This window comes from Lepidochelys olivacea, assembly GCF_965140295.1.
Source record: "Lepidochelys olivacea isolate rLepOli2 genome assembly, chromosome: 18".
Lineage (NCBI taxonomy): Eukaryota > Metazoa > Chordata > Testudines > Cheloniidae > Lepidochelys > Lepidochelys olivacea.
In genome coordinates, this window is record NC_140428.1 from 28477518 (window position 1) to 28497947 (window position 20430).

General features: G+C 44.1%; 1 protein-coding gene across 5 annotated transcripts in view; it reads right to left on the minus strand.

Annotated features, from left to right (window-relative positions):
- The window catches only part of NPHP4 (nephrocystin 4), a 100527-nt gene that overhangs the window by 74034 nt on the left and 6063 nt on the right, over positions 1-20430 (minus strand). For all 5 annotated transcript variants that reach the window (XM_084652086.1, XM_084652085.1, XM_084652082.1 and 2 more), the window contains exons 4-7: positions 17316-17468; positions 8233-8405; positions 7035-7099; positions 2954-3109 (exon numbers count right to left, since the gene is read on the minus strand). In XM_084652086.1, the coding sequence (XP_084508212.1) occupies positions 2954-3109; positions 7035-7099; positions 8233-8405; positions 17316-17468 (547 nt within the window). The remainder of the gene's footprint in view (positions 1-2953; positions 3110-7034; positions 7100-8232; positions 8406-17315; positions 17469-20430) is intronic.

Here is a 20430-nt window from a genome sequence, read left to right on the forward strand (position 1 = left end):
AAGGAAAATGAAAACTAAACATCTACGGACATTAATATCTAAGGCATCTTTTACCTACAGGCCTATTCTGCAATCCTCACTCACCTAAACAGTCCCACTAGTTAACATAACTATTACCATGATGAAGGGATGCACGACAACCCCTCATGTGTATTTAGTCACAATCAGCGCTATCTTCACTCCCAACACTTGGACCAACAGTCCAGGTAAAGTGCCAATAAAGGACACGGCTTTAAGATGTAGCAATAAACATAAGATCTTGTTGTAAATTCATGAAGAACTCAGGTACACTGTAAACCATCAGGTCTTATTTATTTGCCAATGATTTCCCCATATAATTCATAATGAAATAACATAACTTGGTCCAATAAAACCAGCACAGACTCTGCCTTGCTCAGACAGACATCAGCAACTCAAGCAGATGTCAGTTCGTAAAAATTGGCTGAGCAGGTCCAGTGTTCGATCAGCAAACTATGAAATGTTATTGCAGTGTCTCTATTTACCAGCAGCGGATACACTGGACCAGTGAGACATGAATAATTGATCGTGCTGTTTGTTAGCAGGCTTGGTTACCACAGTCAAAGCAGAGCTCATGTTCCTTGCAGCCAGAGGGAAGTTGCATGAAAAGGATTCTGGCAGGAACACGTGCTGTCTGTCTGGTGTGGGTTTATGCCTCTGGGTCACAACCACTCCCTTCTCGGCTGAGATTCCAGAGGCACTAACAGAAGGAGAAACTAGATTTGTGACCCTTATTGATGGTGCGTTAGCCTCTGTCCTGACAACTGGCAGGTCAAAGAGACTGAAACTGGCCCAGATTATCTCCCCCGGACACATGAATGTGGATCTCCACCCACAACCCCCTTCCAACATGGAAGGAGGCGAGCCCAGCTGCTTATATGGCACCATGCCCTGGGCCACATGCACAGGGGAAGGTGGGTGGGGGAGAGTGGGCAGGGCAGAGATAGGGCTGCACACAGTCCCACTCTCCTGCCCAATGGAGTCTCGGTGAAAAATTAGAGGCCAGGGTTGTATTACCTTTACGGCAGAGCCCCAGCATGTGGGGCCCAGGCATTGGAGTGGCAAGGAGCGTCCAAAAGCGCCATGCTGATGGGGGAGCACACAAGCGACACTGAGCCAGACCCGGAGCAGAGACGCAAGACTCTGAGCAGATGGCTCCGACCTCCCAGAGTACCTGGGGGCATTCATGGAGTTTGGCTGCATCCCGTGGCCTATCTGTGGGAAGGTTGGCAAACCGCACTCCCACCCCCAACAGAAGAGGGGGCAGACCGGGACGGGATCCCACAGAGACTTACCCAGGGATAGTCCAGGCTTTCATTATCACGCGCTAGTGACAATAAACGCGTCCCAATCGCACTGTAGTTTAGCATTTTACAAGGGAACTCTCCCTAACCTCCTCATTTCCTGGAAAGGGGCTACCATTGACGAAAATGTAGAACACGGTGTACACAAAGCTGCAGCCTTTCCGAACAGCAAAACACCACGTGTCCATAAAAACCCACCTTCAGCTTAAAACCCACAGGAAACCCAAGGAAATGTCCACCGGGGGGGGGGAGAATCGAGGGGGGGGGCAACACACAGGCTGTGGAAGAGCAGGCACAATGGACTCGTCTGCAAGTTGTTTTATGAGCCATCGACAAGGCTGGCTGCACCTCAGCAAAGAGCTGAGTCACAGGGATTCGTGCTCAGATGGCCATTGAGAGAGAGAGTTTACGTGAAAATCCTGCTTTCTTTCTTTATTTCTCAGAAGAGGGGTCGCTGTGGTTCTTTTGCGGGTGAGCACGACATTTTCACGGCTAGATTTTTCATTTATAATCCCTAATTACTGGCACTTACAACAGCAGCAGTGCGTCACACACTCGGCGTTGCAGGCATTGCTTGCATCTATTCGGCGCCTTGGCAACTGATGCACTGCGTTAGCAGAGGAAAGCAAACGCTTGTGTGATAAGGCCACATTCACCTTGAAATCCCTTCCCACTGAAAACACCCAGATGAGCACATTATATGCCATACACAGGAATCTCTGAATTATGACCCCCTGGAAAACACTCCGCTTTATTTAACAGCGGTGACCCTACTTTTCAATTCCGCTTCCCCTTCAAAGTAACAGTACTGGGGGGAGAAAACTATAACATTTCCCTCATGGTCTCCCTTCTGCCTTCCGCGCAGGTACTATTCCTCTGGGTGACAAGGAAACGTATGTCTTTGCCTGCTAGGCCGTGCCAGGCATTTCTTGTGCCCCACATCTGGTACCTGGTGTATTTAGCAGGAGCACACTACTTGTGTTGTAATGAGAAGCAGCTGGTGCATTTGGAAGCTCAGGTTTGACCACAAACCAGCAACAGAAGATGTGCGTAAACTTAAAATGGGTGGGTCTGAATCTCCTCTGGCTCACATCAGCATGAGCCCATTGGCCTTCATGGAGCTGCTCCCACTTTGTGAGAGTGCAGTGGCTGGGAGAATCAGGCCCTATAAATAAATACATTTGTACCGTGCAGTGCTTTCTGGGCACCAGATGTTCTGCAATAATCCCTCCCCAATCCCCTTCAGCATCCCCTTCCCTTCTCTCCATTCCCACAGCCCCTCGCCCACTCCCTGATCGGGGGACCAGAGGTCGGTCGGTCTCTTCCCATCCCACAATGGTCACACTGGCTGGCGTGTGTTTCAGATCTCCCTCCGGTAATAACTGATGGGTGGAGAAGGCTGGGGCCTGTCTCAGAGAGCTCACAGAGCTTTGCTCTGCCAGTAAGATAAAGTCCAGCTGAACCCCCAGATCTGGCAGGCCAAGGCCATAATAATACAAATGCTCACAATTCTATAAGCAGGGAAAGTCCAGAGTAACTCACGAGCACTGTAGCTTGGTACATACTATGCCAACCTTACTGTCCTGTGGTCTGATTACACATGCAGGAATCAGAATGGAAGGATCCCTTACTTGTTTCTCCATGTGTTAGCAGCAAACCAGGAATTTTCTGCAGCCCAGACACCAGCATATTCTCAGGGAAGAGGTGATACATGGTCTCGAGGGGCGGGTGTGGCCTTAAGGTGTACTGAAGGTGAGTGTTCTCTATCACCGTCATGTGTTTATTCTCTAAAGAGGGGAAAACGTTATGCAATATCTGAAAACACAGAGAGACAGACTTATAATGGTGCTACCCGTTGGAGAAGCTGATCGAATTAAGGTATCAATACATGCGCACTTTATCAGCAATGTAAAACCTGTTTTTAAAAAGTCTGTTTTCTTCAAAAATGAATATGCAGCCTTTTCAGGCTTAGCTTTGTTAAGAGTTCTGGGCTTACAAATCCTCACACTGAAACTTCAGGGTAAATGAAAACAATGCCCAGTCTCTGGAAGATTATGATTAAGCAACTTAAAATTACTTGGATCTACTCTCACTCAGCTGTGAAGAAGAAAGAAGAAAATCCATCCCTTCTTCAATAGCACTGCAACTAAATGCTCTTGTTTAGGTTGTTTCTTAATCTTGTGTGTTCTATTCAAGTCCCCATCTAGACATATCTTCAAAAGACCAGCATCTGAGTCCCATTCAGAAAAGAACAGGGCCTGCAGACAGCTGATCTTGGGAGCATTATGATATGTCTGTGCCATTTTAGTTCACAGTGAAAGGCAAATTCTTAATCCATAACAGCTGGCAAAGGCTCCCTGGGAGACTTGTTTTTAATTGAACTTCCCTAAACTTCTTGTGCTAACTTTGCTCCCTCTTCGTAGTACAGCATGAGATGGGAATAGTGAAACTGGCTGCATCTCCTGCTGTTTCACTGCATGCACTCAGAAGAGCGACCCTTTTATCTTTCTGCTGCACATCTTTGTATCGTGAGTGATTCATTCGGTGGAGGTTCGGTTTCCCCTCAGGAACTGAAATGCCGGAATCAGTGGTACACACCCTGATACCTGGCATCTCCCAAGTGCTTTCAGCAGTCTAACAATGGTCTCTGCTCTCAAGCTGCTGAGAGGTATTTGCTACTCATGGGCTTCTCCCACTGAACATTGCAGCAGCCCCAACGCAAACTGGGAAAACTAGAGTGCTTTCTTTAAAAAATAAACTAACTCCTTCTGAGGTGATACACTACAGCTGCCTCTAGGGGGTGGATCCTGAGCACTTGGATACTCACCTGCAGGTTATTCCTCTTAGACGGCAATAAACACAAGCCATCTTCTCTGGGGAAGGCTTCAATACATAGACAGCTTTCCAGTGGGCAGTCACAGTATGCATCCGATGAAGTGAGCTGTAGCTCACAAAAGCTTATGCTCAAATAAATTGGTTAGTTTCTAAGGTGCCACAAGTCCTCCTTTTCTTTTTGCGAATACAGACTAACACGGCTGTTACTCTGAAACCAATTGAACTAGTGTTCATCATTTTTCAGACATGGTTATTGACCAGCATCACCAGGCAATCACGGCACCTATTTCTGCCACTTACCACCGAGGCTCAGTCCCTGCATTAGTGGACATGTATTTGCTTTGTTTGCTAGTACGGTGAGTATGGTTTTCCTTGCTAGGAAAGAAAACAGTTTCTAGAAATGACCTTTCACAAAGACCCCTATCCTGGGCAAAAGATGCTACCTAGCTTCCAACTCAGGAAAACAAATCTGACAAGTCTTTGTGGAACAGCAACCAAGCCTTAGCTACGAAGTTTTGTTTCAGTTACATTTTGCTTTTGAAAGCAACTTGAAATCCACCCCCTTGCTCATTTCCTTTGGGCAAGCTGTAGAATAAGTTACCCAAAATTTGCTAAAACTGCTCAGTATATTTCTCTGAATGGTCAGTTTTAGAGGTGGGCCAAAACCATAGCCATGTATTCAAATCCACATTGGCTCCCCACATTTTGACAGCCTGTGTAAGTTCAGCTAAATGAACCAAGAACCAAACACCTCCTAGGTTTGAATCCGCAAAATAAAAACCTACCAAACGAGGTTTTTCAAAATTAAAATTACCCCTGGTTTAACCTGCTCTGATTATGTGTACACGTTCTCCCCCGTTTCTAGCAGCAGATATTGGAGTCACGCTGTTATCATTACTATCCTATTACTGAAAACTCCCATGCATCCCTGATATTTGAAAAAAGAAAGCATGTGTCTGACTAGCACAGTAGGAAGTGGAAATACAATGCAAATTCTTCCACTGACTCGAATGGGCACTGGATTGGACCCTTCATCTCTGCAAACAGGAAACCAGCCTGGTGGAAGGAGACAGGGCACTGGAGAGCTTGTGGAAAAAATGGTCTTTAAAAGCAAAACTGGTGAAAGTGCAACTGACCCTCCTTCCTGCTTCCGCTTCTGGAACATCCCGAAGGTTTCTCAGGGCAAACGACCACCACCCAGCTTTGCTACAGTTCATTAGCAAATTCAGCACCAACCTTCAGGAAAACAGTGCACAAAGGGACGAGCCAGGCATGTTCAGAAAGACAAGGTCCTTGTTACACGCTTTACAAGGCAGCTTGCTCTTATATTTAATATTTTATAGTGCACTTTTCCTGCTCTGTGGGCTGTGTTCCATCAATACGTATATATCAATAATTGAAGCCCATTTGTGTTTATCGGCTGTGTCAGGTTTTCTTGCCAGTATCCACAGAGGCACCTTTTTCCATACATTGCCCATCTTTCACCTCTCCCTGCCTGTACAGATATCCAGTCTGGGCCTGACTGAGCCAGTTCGCTGAGTGCTGAGCTCTGCTAGGGTCATCTAGCTCTCTCTCTTACAGAAGTGGGAATTAGAGGTACCTCTGTGGTACACAGAACTATTGGCACCGCTGATGGGTGGTCTTCCTCCAGCTCAGACAGGACATTTGGCACTAGAAAGGACAGCTTGTGAGCCCGTTTTCCAGGCAAAGGAAAAAGAATCCCTTCTTCTTCCTTCACGACAGCTTTCTGCTTAGCTTTAGCTATCCATGTTTTCAGTCTGGTTCTTTCCAACTTAAATCGTGGGGTGGCTCACCTCAGTGTCTCTGTAGCAGGCTGCCCACTGCCGGGTATGAGAGAGAGATTCAACTCCTGGGCTCACTCACTCATTCTCCTGGATGTGGCACACTCAGAGAACTCCTCCTGCCCTATAGCTGACACGTGGGTGATCTAGGAGCTCTGTAGGTCAGCCCCCACTGGAGCTGCTATGGTGCAGGATTAAGTGTGAGAGGGAGACATGGTTGGGGAATCCTCCATTGCAGACTAGAAAATGCAAACTTACAGTCTAGAGGTGAATTTGCATGGCAGAGCCATGCATCAAGCTAGATACAGACTCACTGCCATGTAAAATACCTATAAAATACTGAGAAAGGCTGGGTGGGGTTTGGTGGGCAGATTGTTTGATACACTGTGCTCTGGGCTCATTCTGCCTTCCCCAGCAGATGCGTCAAGGCTATTATTTGCTTGTTGAGAACTGACAATGGTCTTGGTGCTCTACAAGACCCTAAATGCAGACTCCATGCCCCAAAGAGCTTAAAAATCCTGCAGAGACTCTCATCCAGTTAACTTTATTCACATCAAGCAGAGCCAACAGGATGACTCACATGTGCTAAACTGAGTCCGTGTGGAAGTCTCTGCGGGATCAGGGCCTAGCCAGTGGACATGCTGTCATGGGACGGGATTTGATCGATGCAGCAGAAATTAAGCCCCTTTTCTCCTTACGCCCCAGAAATGGGCCCCTGCATGAACGACAGCCGTTAATGTTGCAGAGCACATTGCTGAGGCTGCCAGTAGCCCCAGCTATGACAAAGAGCCTTGGGGTGCTGCCAACTCCACTGCCCATAAGCAATAACTGGCCCTGGCCTCAAACAGCCTGGCATACAGCACAGGGGCATTTCACAGCAACCAACCAGCACCCTTGTCTTCCGGGCTTTTCTTCTGATCCATTTTGGGTAGCTAATCCTGAACCTGAGCAGCCAAAAGCTTGACACACTAACACAGAAAACAGCCAACGCTACATTGAGTAAACAAATACACAGACATGTTACTGACCAGCCCGGGAAGAAAGTCAAGTAGAAAGTAGTTCTGTATGTTCTTACGTTCCATTGGGTCCTGGAGGAGGGGGTGCAGGAGCGCTCGCGGTGTCCCATGATACAGCTTGAGCCTAGATTTAAAGAGGAGCACAAACCAAACATGGCCGTTTAGATGGCTATACTCCAAAGTGAATTTCCCACAATGGTTCTGTTGATCAATACACAGCAACCCTCTGTTCCAGTCCCGTGAACTCTCTGCCAGCAGATTGGTCTCCTGAGAGCCTTGAGTAGCAAAGGAGGGCAGGTGATTGAGAAGCCAGGTCCTTTGCTTCAGGTTGATTCCCCAGAGAGTGGACATAGATATTCCCTTGAAAACCTCCCTGGTTTGAGAAGCTTCCCCAGTGGCAATGGCTGGTGGGTAGGCAGGATCCAGTGTACAACAGGCGTTACACTGGGTATTTACAGGGAGTTTGACAATGTCAGCGTGACAAAGTGAAGCAGCCACCAGGAAAGGGTTCAGAGAAGAAGAGGAAGCAGGCCTGGCGGGAGAGTGTCTCCTCTTTCCCCTGGCTGGCAAGGACGGTGGGCGACTGACCTGCTTTATTTTTGGTTATTTATGTCTTTCATGCCCCAAGTGTGGGGTGTGGCCGCGCTCCCCTTCCCAGGAGCAAACTCAGCTTACAGTCAGCCGGGCTTCAAGAGCTTCAAGGCAGAAAGAGCTACCTTCCGCTGGCCATGGAAAGGGGGGCTTGGCTGAGTCAAGGCTGTGAACTCTGCACACATGCAGGACAACACATGGGCATCACTTGCTGGGTTACAAATCCAGCAGCTGACCTCACCCAACCTGCCACCTCAGGCCTGTCAGCTGAGGTGAATAAAGGCCCAGCCACAAGCCACCAGGACAGCTGTAGTCCATGCAATTTTCATATATGTAGCCAAGAGTGGAAAAGGCTCAACCCAAACCTGTTTAAAGTATGTATATGACCCCCCACGAGCAGTGTATCCTCATATGCTCTAGTTATCCCCATTTTAGAGATGGGGAAACTGAGAGACAGAGAGAAAAAATGACTTGCTTAAGTTCACACAGGCAGTCTGTGGTGAAGCAGGGTCTCCAGGTCCCAGGCTAGTGGCCTAATCACGGGACCATCCTTCCTCTCTAAATGGAGAGCAATAACTCCATGTTGCCATAGAAACCTGATTCCACCTTATAAAATGCTACAGCAACTCGCAAGTCTCGCTGTCCTTTGCAGCCGGCAACACTTACTCTCCGTCCTTTGTGGCCACATCAGTTGGTCCTGACTTGCTGCTGAACAGGTGCAGAATTCCAAACCCACAAGACAGATCCTGGTGGGTCCCTTCTCGCTTCTTGGCCGCAGCCACCACTTCCACCACTGCGACGATGCTGGGGTGGTTTAAAGATGTGTGAAAATAAATGGTCTGGGGGAGGAGGGAGAGAAAGAACATGGCAGATTTCAGGCCTGGGTGGAGTAGCTATTAGCAGCTGAATGCATGTTACAGTTGGAGAGTAAGGTCCAGGTATATTCAAAATGAACAGCCAGAAAAACGGGCAGACAGTGAAATGTAGCAGTCTGCAGAATAATCTCCAATAGGAACTGATGGAAGCTCCATTGCAAATGATCCCGGGGGTCTGGGAGGGTAACTAACAGTAATCGTTCATCTCCCACACACTGTATCACTAGGGAATATTTTTTAAAGGGATCCTACTAGAAAGTGTAGAGTTCTTGGGGCCGGTTTACCAATGGGACTTCGTCTCCTTATGTCTGCGCAATGCCTAGCACATTTTGGGTACCACTGTAAAAAGAAGAAGAAAAAAATCTAACCTTCAGGTCAGGTCAATTCCCTCCTACGAAGAATTAGCCTAAGAGCTGGGACTGCAAGAGAAATCTGCAGTCTGTTAGTGTCTATTATCACCCACTCATTTAACTGGATAGCCAGTCTGTGCCTCTGAATGCCTTTACCTCTCCAGTGTAGATCCATGATCTGGCCACCTTGATGCTGGACTATTGCAAATATGCTCTGTCTAGAGAACGACTCTGCAGATCGTCCAGAAACTACAGCTGGTTGAACAGACAGGAGCCTGCTGGGATCACATCACACCATACTCCACCCATACGCTGCACTGGCTGGTAAGATGAGTTCTGGTCTCTACTTTTAAAAGCTCTACATAGTCTTGTATTTAGCTTCTCATTACACTCCTTAACTGCATTGGAGGGGCTATTAGGGCTGCTGGAAGCCAGGGCTCATGCTCAGTGGGGAGAGGGGAGAGCATTCCAGATGAAAGTGCCTTCACAGAATTCCCAGCTGTCAAAGACCCAGCAGAGCTCGAATTTCCCCCCTGAGGTGAGCACTCTCCTAAACTGGAGGAATGGCCCTGCTTGCAGGTTCCAAGAATGGCGCCACCAAGTCCACACAATCCAGCACTAATACGTTCTGGGGAGAAGTGATTTGTACACTTCTGTCCTACGGAATTCAGCAAACGTGTGTGCAATGCCACATGGGAATGGCACCTAGGGGCAACCCTGCCTCTGTCCTGTTACAGGTTACATTTCCCCAACTTAAATTGAGATATTTAGGACTAAAGCTAGTAAATGTCACAAATCCTGAGAATGGACAGCATTGTTAAAGCGGCCCACTTTCCCAAACAATAAGGATGAGTTATTCTTCAGCTGCAAACTCCATAAAAGTATGGTTCAAAGGTTTCAATTGACCTGAAGATACCATTGTGAGCTCTAGGCTAGAAAAGCAAAGTGACTGGAAAAATCTAAGGCCTATCGTGACCTTCACCTGCGCTGATGTGAAAGAGAGTTATCCATGAGGATCAACAGTATGATATGGACCTAAGAGTACGGGGTTGAGGGGGAAGGGGGATGTCTGCCAGTGACATGACTGAAAGCCAGGCTAATCCTTCTATTAAACAGTCATTATAATGGTGTCACCGAGAAAACAGCTACAGTAATCACAGACCGTCAGGAAGGGATAACAGAGAAAGGTATTAAAATATCATCCCAGAGAAATAAATCATTATTCGATTAACTTTTATTGCAAAATGATGAAATAATGACCACTAACTGCTGACAGGTGACTGGACCGAGAGAGAATTATGTTTTGGCTTGCAAAGAATGAGGAAGCTGTTAAAGTGGATCGGTTATAAAACTAAGTTTACCATTGTCTCCTTTATTGCTAATAAAAGTTTTACTAACATACTCCTCTCCCTTAAACCCTGCTCTAAAGTAACAATAATCTTCCCAATTAGGGGTCACCTTGAGATCATCACACTTTAACTCTCTGGAGCGCTTTTTTTCTCCCTTTGCATTTTCTTGTAGAGAACTAAGCGATGCCCAGTTCTCTGGTTAATAAATTGCCAGAGGGCAGTCTGTGCCAGAGGAAAAGGTTAGGAGACATTATCTCACGTAGCCAAAAGTTCAGCATTTCCTGTGTAGGAACTGAAGGCCTGATTCTCCTTTTGTTTATTCCAGTGTAAATCAGGAGTCACTCCACTGTAAGCAAAAGTAGTACATAGGAGAATCAGGCCCTGAATCCCTGAAGGGGAGATCAAACTAGTACAATTCACAAATGTGCGCACAATGGGTCTGATACAGTGGAAGTCAATTGAACTTCCCTGGGCTGTGGATCAGGTCCCCTGCCATTGCTCTAGATACAAATTAAACATCATTTGTATGTAAGTATTTTGTACCTCGTTGCATTATGTTCTAATGTCAACGGGAACTGCACGTAGTTCACACAGTTCAGAAATGTATCCCCCGTCCAGAAGACCGGCTTGTTTGTGAGCAGCTTTATACCAGCACTTTAATTGTTTGTAGCTAAAATATACTTCCAGAAGGTGAACAAAATTGTAATTGTTTACTGAGACGGCTTAGCAATAGTTATAAACAAGGCTGATGAGTTCTCCTCGGGGAAAATTATTAAATAAACTCAGGTTTCAGAGGAGCAGCCGTGTTAGTCTGTATTCGCAAAAAGAAAAGGAGGACTTGTGGCACCTTCGAGACTAACCAATTTGTTAGTCCACAAGTCCTCCTGTTCTTTTTAAATAAACTCAGAAATTTGAATTTTCTAATCACGTAATTCTAACTGATGAATACAAATTTCATATCAGGCTCAGCAAATTATCTGTAAAGCATTAATTCTTGTGACAGAATAGATGATATTTCAATTCACATCACCATCATTGCTTATCTGTCTTTGACTGTTACACTCATGATGGGGTAAACAGATTTATAAATTACGGTATTTAAACACACTCTATTCTAATGCTTTCATCTTACACACACACACACGTTATTTAGCACTCATACCAGGCTTTCAATTTTCATCAGGACTAGCATAATCTAAAGTATGCACCAGATGACATGCTTTCAGAAATCTTCAGCTAACTTGTAGATGTTTATGACCTCTTGAATGCCAGGTGTTAGCTCACCTCACCTCACCTCACCTTGTATGAATCATTAGCCCTGCTCCTGTTTGTGAATAAATATGCAATTTAAGAAGCAAATAGCATCTTTCCAAGGCAAACAGTATCAAAATAACCTAGTGACATATTGAACCCTATGTCCACAGCAGAGCAGCATTTCCCTTTCCTATTGTTTGTTTTGCAACACTCCTTTGCTCCTACATCTCAGCCTTGCTCTTTCTCCCAGGCGTCCACTTCAGTACAGCTTACAAAAAACCCCAACACACACTGAAGCTGCTCCTGATGGCAGTGAAATGCACCATGGAGATTTCTCTTCAGCAGGAGACCAGACCAATATCCAGAGTGCTACACAAGAGCAAAGTCCCAGCGGCTGCTAAAGGCAATGGGCAACCTGCTCAGCTTCCCCAACAACCTCCATTTTCTTCCCCTCCTTTAGAATGCCCTCCTCCCCACGCCCCAGACATCAGAAGGGATGAGTAGGCATTGAACTAGGACTCTCCTCAGCCTGCAGATTCACAGCTGTTAAATGCAGCGAGGAGAGGGGTCAAGGCACCAAAGGGCAGCCCAAAACTGAAGGTCTCAGGATGAGAGAGCTGTGTTCAAGAATGGACTCTCTATTCCGCAACTGGACAAAGACCGCACATTGGAATTCACAGGAGGATAGTGACTCCTTAGACCCCTCTACTTCTCTGCATCTCCTCCTGCCTCAATAGTCACATCTTTAGGATCTCCAACAACTCCTCCTCTCACCGGTTTCTCACCTAGGCTCCCTCCTTCTACCCCCCTGCTCTTGCCCCTTAGGTACCCTCATCCACTTATCATGATGTCAGCTACCACTTTCATGTGATGACAGACAGATCTGCCCCCAGCTTCCCCCCTTCCAGCCAATCCAGGCTCTCCTGGCTCTATGCTGGTGTGGATCCCACTCCTGGTACAGGAGAGAGAACAGGATAAGGTGGCCCCTGCACCCACCCACAATTCTCTTGAGGTCACTGGAACTGTATGGCCCTACCCATAACAGAGGAAGTTAACCCTGAGGGTAAATCTCTTGCAGCCAGTGGAGTTACCCCCGGGATGGAGTCACGCCCTTATGTCATCGGAACTCCTTGTGGCAGATCCTCGGCTGGTGTAAATTGTCAGAGCTCCACCGGTGTCACTGGGGTTACAACAATTTACTCTAGGTGAGGATCTGCTCCATCTTTCCTCTAAAACGCACTCCTCTTTTCCTGCCTTTATCACCGCTGACAGCTCCGCCCCCCCCCCCCAGGCCCACAACTTCAATGTTACCGTCAGTGACTTTCTAGCCTTCTTCCCCAAATCCGGATGCACATAAAAGTATGTAAACCATGGGATGGAGAATAGCCCTAGGCCAGATTTGTCCTTTTTTCCCTGCTTAAAGACCTGGGAAATTAAATGCAACATTAACTGAATCAATGAGACATTAATGCAACATGAAATTATGAAATCAAGCACTTAAAAGTCAGGTAATTCAGAAATGTAAGGTGTTTGCTATGATGTTAACTAGGTCACATGGCATCTACTTAGTATTTCCTACTGTGGTTTAATGTAGGTTATTCTAACAATGTAAGAGCTCACATATCATTTATAAGTACATACTGTAAAGTATGTAGAATGTGTAATATAGTTTATTTAATGCTTTGGGGAAAACTCAAATGCAAAATAATAATTTTTATGCAACTTTATGTTTGTGAAATCCAGCACTCTAATATAAGGAGGGTCCTAAAATTTAATTCATTAATTGTATAAAGCGCACACACATACTGACCTAGAATTCATAAATGCAACTTTGTAAACACCTGAACGCTGTAAACTAAGAGAAAATGTACCCCAAATCTGCTAGTGCATGAAATGTTTGTGTTTATCTCTATGCATTGCATTATGTTTGCCTTACTGGTTCATTTTTTAATTTAAAAAAAAAATCAAGACATTAATTGATTGATTATTCAAACAGCCTGGGAAGTAACGTCTATGCCAATAACACAACTAAAGCTAATGCTGCTGAAACACTCTTTTAAATAAAGAAAATTAGCATCTTTAATTTATGCAAAATTTGGCAATATTTACCATTAGAACTGGAAAACAAACATAATTAGCCACATCAGGGAAAAGGACACCAAATCTCATCTCAGAGATCTCATCTCAGAGATCTCAACTCAGATCCATGCCCATAACAGACAGGTGTATCTTCTCCTTGGCTTTCATGTTTGTACAAACACGACAATTACTCGGAGTCAGACGCTCAGGTTGTTATGGCAGTTGTGTCTCTAAAAGTCTGCCCTAAGGAAATTTCCAAGTTTTTATCTAACACATAAGTGGGGAAAAATTCTCTGTAGTTGATTAAACTTGTAAAAAACCCTGGTTTTATGAATTACAAATGTCAAGGTAATGAGAGGAAACTGCTGTGCTTGAAGGATGTTGTTAATTTACGTACTAATTCATTTTCGTTCCTAGAGTACCACTGCCCTCTGCTGTCTGATCTCTAACATAACACAAGACGACACTGGAAATTGTTAACTATGCAGTGTTGTTGTTGTGTAGCCCTGTTGGTCCCAGGATATAGAGAGAAAAGGTGGGCGAGGTCCAATAAAAGATATTACCTCGCCCACTTTGTCTCTCTCATCATTAACTAAGCCCATTACCCAATACCGGGATTAACAAAAAGCCTGGGTTTTGCATTGAAATTCAAATTGATTTGACATAATAGAGACATAATTGCATCCTAATGAGACATCTGAGACAAATCACAGCCATCTCCAATACTTCATTGGTAAGAATTGTTATTGTTCTAGATATATAAAAAGATATGAGTGAGCGCATATTTAGGAGAAGAATGAAAGGCATCCAAACGGTGAAAAATTAACAGCCCCACAGAAGCTTGAATAGGGAAAATATGCATGACAGAAGACACCAGAATCTGCAAACAATTAGGGCCTGGTTTTCACAAGTGCTGAGCATCCAGAGCTCCCGCTGCCTTTGTAGCTACAGCTGTGTGGGATCAGCACCTCTGAAAAGCAAATTTCCAGGATAACAAAGACTTGGTTTCAGCGGGATTGCAACAGATATTAAATGTGCATGACTGAGTCACAGAAATTAGCAGCAAGAAGATTGATTACATCCCATCTAAAATCAAGGAAAGGATTTTGCCATATATTTTCTAGTGTTCTCCCCACTATTATTTAAAAATAATCTGACCCAACCCATCTTTATCCACTCTGTATATATGTACCCTACACTGTGGAGTGGTGCCTCCTTATAGGATATTATCCCTGGACCAAGAAGATTACCAGAAACAGTCCCATTTCATAACAGAAAATACAAAATAGTCACATTATTAAAATATGTAAATCAAAACAGTCACATTGTTATATGACTAACTAATAATTTTACTTTTAAGCTATTTCGGTAAATGTCTCCACAAAAAACAGCTGTTGCTCTGAACTGCACTGTTCCAGGAAAGCATTTGTTTGGTCAGTAACCTCAGGACACCATGGGGGATGGAAGCACTTTTGCATCGATTGAGGCTGGATATAGAATATCAGGGTTGGAAGGTACCTCAGGAGGCCATCTAGTCCAACCCCCTGCTCAAAGCAGGACCAATTCCCCAATTTTTGCCCCAGAACCCTAAATGGCCCCCCTCAAGGATTGAACGCACAACCCTGGGTTTAGCAGGCCAATGCTCAAACCACTGAGCTTTCCCCCCTGGTCAGAAAATAGCTTATACTTGTTAAAAAATTCCTTCTTTGTGTATTTAAAGTGAGGTTTTGATCAAGAACCTTGCACTGAAATGGAGAAGTTCTCTGGTCTATGCAAATAGCAGCATGTGTAGTTTCTAGGATTAACTGTGAGAGCAGATAAAATTCAACCAGGTTGTTTCATTTCAAAAGAAGCACAGAAAAAAACAGAAAAGATCCAGACAGGGGAAAGAAAAATTATTAGAAGCAGCTGGGACCAAAGGGGAAACCATGTGAGGAGAGATTTAAAAGTTTGGGACTGTTCATCTTAGAAAAGAGATGACTCTGGGGGGTCCATAAAATCATGACTGGTGTGAAGAAAGTGAATAGGGAACTATTATTTATCCCTTCACATAACAGAAGAACCAGTGGTCACCCAATGAAATGAACAGGCAGCAGGTTTATAATACACAAGGAAGTACTTTTCCACACAACGCACAAGCAAGCTGTGGAACTTGTTGCCAGGTGATGTTGTGAAGGCCAAAAGTATAACTGGATTAAAAGAAAATTAGGTAAATTCATGGAGGATAGATCCATTGATGGCTACTACCCAAGATGGTCAGGGATGCAGCCTCATGCTCCGAGTGTCCCTAGCCTGTGATTGCCAGAAGCTGGGACTGGATGACAGGAGATGGATAACTAGATAAGTTGCCCAGTTCTGCTCACTCCCTCTGAAGCATCTGGCACTGGCCACTGTCTGGAGACAGGACACGGGGCAAGATAGACCATTGGTCTGACCCATTATGGCCGTTCTTATATTCTTAAGTTCTTATGAACAGGAGACACAGCCAAGGCATGTCAAATTATGAATGGCAAAGATACAAACGGTTACAAAAATGGATGTACAAGCCTTGCCTCTGACCTGGGTGGCTCCCGCACTTCATATACACAAACCATGGAAGGTTGAGTGTTTGGCAAATCTTTAACAATTCCATCTTTCTTGTCCTTTCTTTATATAAAGTCAGGGCGGCAAGAGCTGTGCGCAGCTGGCAGAAGCTCCTGCACATGCGGAGAAAGCTAAGGATGTACAGAAGGATGAAGCAGGTGATTAACAGTTTATTACAGTATCTGTAAAAACTTGCGGGGTTTATGTTCTGAAGTGAAGAAGAGCTCTTGCATTACAGTCTCAAGAGCATCCATCAGATTTATGTTACTATTTAGAGGAGCTCTTTGAGGTTACAATATCAGGCGATGTCCGCATGATTTATGACAGAAAAAGAACCCTTTATATTCTGACATTCAGGAGCATAAGAGCCGTGGATACATTGTTATTAATCATTATTTATGCAGGTCCATTGGTATGCATGGTATTTTATCTACAGTATGAAATGGGCCAGATGCCTGTGTCTCTGAATTCTTTACATCACTTGTATGTCATGTATTTATCTCCATGTTCACTTGACTCTTGTTAATGCTAAAAAGTGTCCAGCTGTTGCAACTCCGGGTATTCAGCAAACAGTAGATTTCCATAGATACAGATGGACTGTAACTGAACGGGCTCCCCGTTCTCTTTTGTCTGTCTATATTAATGTGCAAATAAACCAGCTCAGGACAGCAACGTCAGGCTCACTCTGTGAAACACATGGCTGCTCTTGCAAAGCGATTGTACCCACACTGGCCTCTGTCCAATGTGACCAGCACAGCGCCAGATCTCTTGGTGAGGCAGCCTGCACATCACAGTACCGGACGTGCAAACAGATTCCACCATGTGAACCAAAAGGGCATCTCCGCTTTGCAAGTGGGAGGGGCTGAGCCGAATTAGGTCTTGTCTATTCAGCGGAGTCACATGCACTAGAGCTGTGATTTCTATTTTGCATAGTGCTGTTACAGCTCTCCGTTTAAAGTGCACTATGGAACATTTAGCACACACCAGCAGGATCTACACAGATCAATTCCAGCACAATACATCAGCACGCTTTAGAAATCACACTCCTGTAGTAAGCAGACAAGCCCTGTTGGAGGGTCATGCCGCACTTACAGCGATTGCTGGAGCTGTGCTGAGTGGGTTACTCTTTGCTTGCCTTATGGCTGAAACACTGTGCATCTCATATAGCAAAATACCTATGTTCATCCAGGAAAATCTCCCTGTCCACTCACTGGGTGTTAGCATTCTCAGATGAGCTGTGTTCTCTGCTCTTGTCCTACCTCATTGAAAACCACTTTGCGTGGCTGTCCTGGCACAACTTTGAGAGGTCTTGTGGTACTTTTCCATGTTCTCCCAAAGAAATGATGATATGTGATGTCAAAGAGGGACAGGCGAAGCTGGTATTCAACCTCTGACAAGCCTTCTAGCACTCTCTGGAATATAAGAATAAACACCCTAAGTAGGAGATTTAAGAGTTTCTGATTGCAGCAGCATTGAAATGTGTCTGGCAGATTAAGAACTTTGATCTTATAAAAATGGTTCTAAACAATAGTTAGTAGATAACTCTGAGTGTAGTCAAAAAGGAGAGAAAAAAAGACATTTTCTTCTGACCATTACAGTCCAATAGCTCAAACTGTACAACCCATCAACTTAGTGATGTGCCCTCACGTTCAGACAAACAGGGCTTCTCTATGCCCGGTCGTCTCACCCTGCAAGATGCTGTGTACTGATACACCAAGGAATAGCTAGCTATGAACTCAGATGCTGAGGTCATCCTACAACAGAAGGTGACTCTTTTCCCAGCAGTGAGAAATCCCAAGACTGGCAAGCAAACCTTTATGCATGTAAATTTTAAGCATCCACTTGTTTAACACATGTGAGTAGTGGGCAAATTATGTAAAACATTTTCCAGAGACACTTGGACTGAAGCACTCATTTAAAAAAATTCAGTCACATTCATGTCTCTTCTGCATTTCCTGATTATTGTTATGATTTATTATTTGTAATACTATAGCCTCTAGGAACCCAAATCAATGATAAGGGTCCCAATGTGCTGGGTACAGTACTGACATATAATAATGACTGATCCTTCCCCAGATTACTTCCAATCTACATGGCAGGCAGACAAGTACAGTGCAGATGAATAGGAGGCTGAGATACGAAAATTAAGAGTTGAGCAGGAGTCACAGCTGATCATTTGCCTAACCAAAATGCCAGATGGGAGTGATCTGGCCTCGGGACATCACAGCAGAAATACGTTTTAAGCAGGGATTTTAAAAAGGAGAAGTCGTGATCCAGTTTTACTGGCACAAAATTTTACAGAATACAAATCTCAAAACTGGATTTGTGAGTATTCATGTCAGAAGTGCTTGGATGCTCATCCAGTCATGGAATAGAAACAATACCATATGGTTTTTCTGGTTAATTATAATTAACCAAGAAAGTTTATACAGCAAGTGAATCAAGTCATCACAGAAAACTTTGCAAACAATCCACAGAGTTAAATAAAATCATACAAAAAATTGTTGAATGATTTTAAACTCCCCTCTCCTCTCCTCATCCCCAAAAAACACAAATTATATTGGGTACCTATCATGCTTAACCAGTAACCATTTTTTTTTGAATAGTTCCACAATTTTTTGGCTCACTAGTATTCTCCAAAACTCTTGTAGTTCTTTATATTTATATTTATAAGAACGTACGAACAGCCATACTGGGTCAGATCAATGGTCAATCTAGCCCAGTGTCCTGTCTTCTAACAGTGGCCCGTGCCAGATGCCTCAGAGGGAATGAAGCAATTTATTCAGTGCTCCATCCCTTATTGCAGAGTGAAGAACAGACCACAAGTGACGTTTTCCCAAGGGGATGTTTTTGGGGAGCAGGAGGGAATATCTGGTTTTGAAATTGCTCCCTCCAAGACCTATTCTGTGAACTGGAGCCTCTTTCGGACTTGAATTTCAAAAGTGAATTTTACTTAAAGGGTTTTTTTCTGAGAGCTTCTGAGGTCATTGATCACTGTCATTGATCATGAACAAATAACTGTAGCATGCCTCACAGCTAAAGAGTAATAATACATTCTTTTCCTGTTACCAAGACAGTGGCTGTAGTGCTGAAAAGGCCTGCACTGGAGAATCTCTTTAAAATCAGAGGGATTTAAAAATATATTTGGAAATTGGTAATTGTGTAAATGCATAATAATTTAATAAAAACAGTGATGGAGTTAAACAAATGTTAAAACAATGAATGTCTAGAGCAGAGGTTCCCAAACTGTGGGACATGTACCATTGGTGGTATGGTATGTGAGTTTGGCATCCCATCCATTCACCTAACAACAAGTTTTTAAGAAATGTGGTACATGAACCAATAGAATAGAGTTTGGAAACTGCTAGTCTACAGACATGTCTCCTAGAGATATGAAAGTTCTCATCAGAGTTCAAAATCAGCGTGTGAAACTTGGCTGACATTTTCAGCTCTAAACCCAGGGACACAACTCCCATTAATGTTACTAGAAGTGTGGCTACTTCCCTTACTTGGTTTTGGAAATCTCACCCTGTGGTACCTTGGGCCTGGAATCAAAACAGCTGTTCTTCACAGTAACACAATGAGCTGTACAAATCTGAGGCCAAGAACTTATCAACAAATATTAACAATAAAAGTAGGTAATCTTTTTAGCATAGTTAAAATTAAGCATTTTTAGCTATCAGTCTCCTTTCACATCCAATATTGCTGTCAGCTTAAGGACAGTGGAAAGATATTACCAAATGTGATATTATTTAGTGGCCCAGTCCCTGAAACCACTGAATGTTACTCTATTAGAATCTTAGTACAAGATCTCCAACTCCATTTGCTGGTTAAAATATAAACCTACATTAAAATGCACCAACCAAGTTCTAAAATCCTCTTGTAAGTCCTCAGAAAGGCAGGACAGTGGTAAATCTGCTTAAAATTTCCACTATCACTACAGATCCACCTAGCTGAACTTTCCAGCTCCCAGAACAAAAATTCTCTTCAAATTAGCAGATAAGAATAACAAAGAAAATTTTTGTGACTAGTTCTTCTACCTTTCAGAACCTGAAATCCTCCTGGTTTTCTCCACCTGTGTTTTCTCTTGGCTTGGGGAAAGCTGAGTCTTAACCAAATCCAAATGGCATATGAACAAGAGAGAAAACACAGTTTGTTGTGATGCTAACACTGATTCTTGAATTTTTTAACAGTTTGACTTTCTAAACTATAATCCATTGATCCAAATGCATGTCTGAGCATTTTTTCTCATGAGGTACATAAAGAGAACAAAACTTTAGTTCCTTTTCTGAGCTCAGTGAACTCAAATATATGGATGCGCTTGCTGAGAAAACACACCATGAGGCCATTCACTTTGAAGTGTCCATCCTACAT